This window comes from Penaeus monodon, chromosome 28, assembly GCF_015228065.2.
Source record: "Penaeus monodon isolate SGIC_2016 chromosome 28, NSTDA_Pmon_1, whole genome shotgun sequence".
Classification (NCBI taxonomy): domain Eukaryota; kingdom Metazoa; phylum Arthropoda; class Malacostraca; order Decapoda; family Penaeidae; genus Penaeus; species Penaeus monodon.
Genome location: NC_051413.1, coordinates 5,997,872 through 5,998,417, shown reverse-complemented (window position 1 = coordinate 5,998,417; position 546 = coordinate 5,997,872). Strand labels below are relative to the sequence as shown.

The 546-nt window shown below is 38.1% G+C and overlaps 1 protein-coding gene across 1 annotated transcript in view; it reads left to right on the top strand.

Annotated features, from left to right (window-relative positions):
• Nucleotides 1-546, top strand: part of LOC119591329 (presequence protease, mitochondrial-like) — a 5,396-nt gene continuing 4,850 nt past the window's right edge. The window contains exon 1 of the mRNA XM_037940059.1: nt 1-252. Coding sequence (XP_037795987.1) covers nt 135-252 — 118 coding nt within the window. The 5' untranslated portion in view covers nt 1-134. The remainder of the gene's footprint in view (nt 253-546) is intronic.

Genomic DNA, 546 nt, shown 5'->3' with positions numbered 1-546 from the left:
CACCCGGCGAACGCGTTGCGGACGGGAGGAGGCGACTAGGCTGGGGAGGGAGTCGACCTTACGTTGTTTTGATGAATACAGTGATTGTCTGCATATATTTAATCGAATAAGGGATTCGATAAGAAGATAGGAGGATGACATTCTCAAGATTTCTGCGAGTTGCTTCGTCTGTAAGCAAGAGGTTAACAACGAGATATGGCAGACGGAATCCGACTTTTGTCTCTGAGGCAAAATACAGTGTTGCATCAGCAGGTTAGATATTACGTATATTTTGTGTAGTAGCTGAGTTACATGCATATTGTAATACATTGCACCACGTGGTTGTGTGGAGTACTCTTTTATGGTTCTATTTCTGAGTAAGCTCCAACTTTCAAAGTTTTCCTTATAGACGCCGGGTCAGAACTCGCTATACATTAGTTTGATTATAATTTAATGTTACTGTATATTTAAATATATCATTAGGTAACAAATTTAATATAGTATCCTCTCCCATAGCCATATGGTATAAAGTATAAAGATTTTGTAATGAACAGAAAAAAACAAATT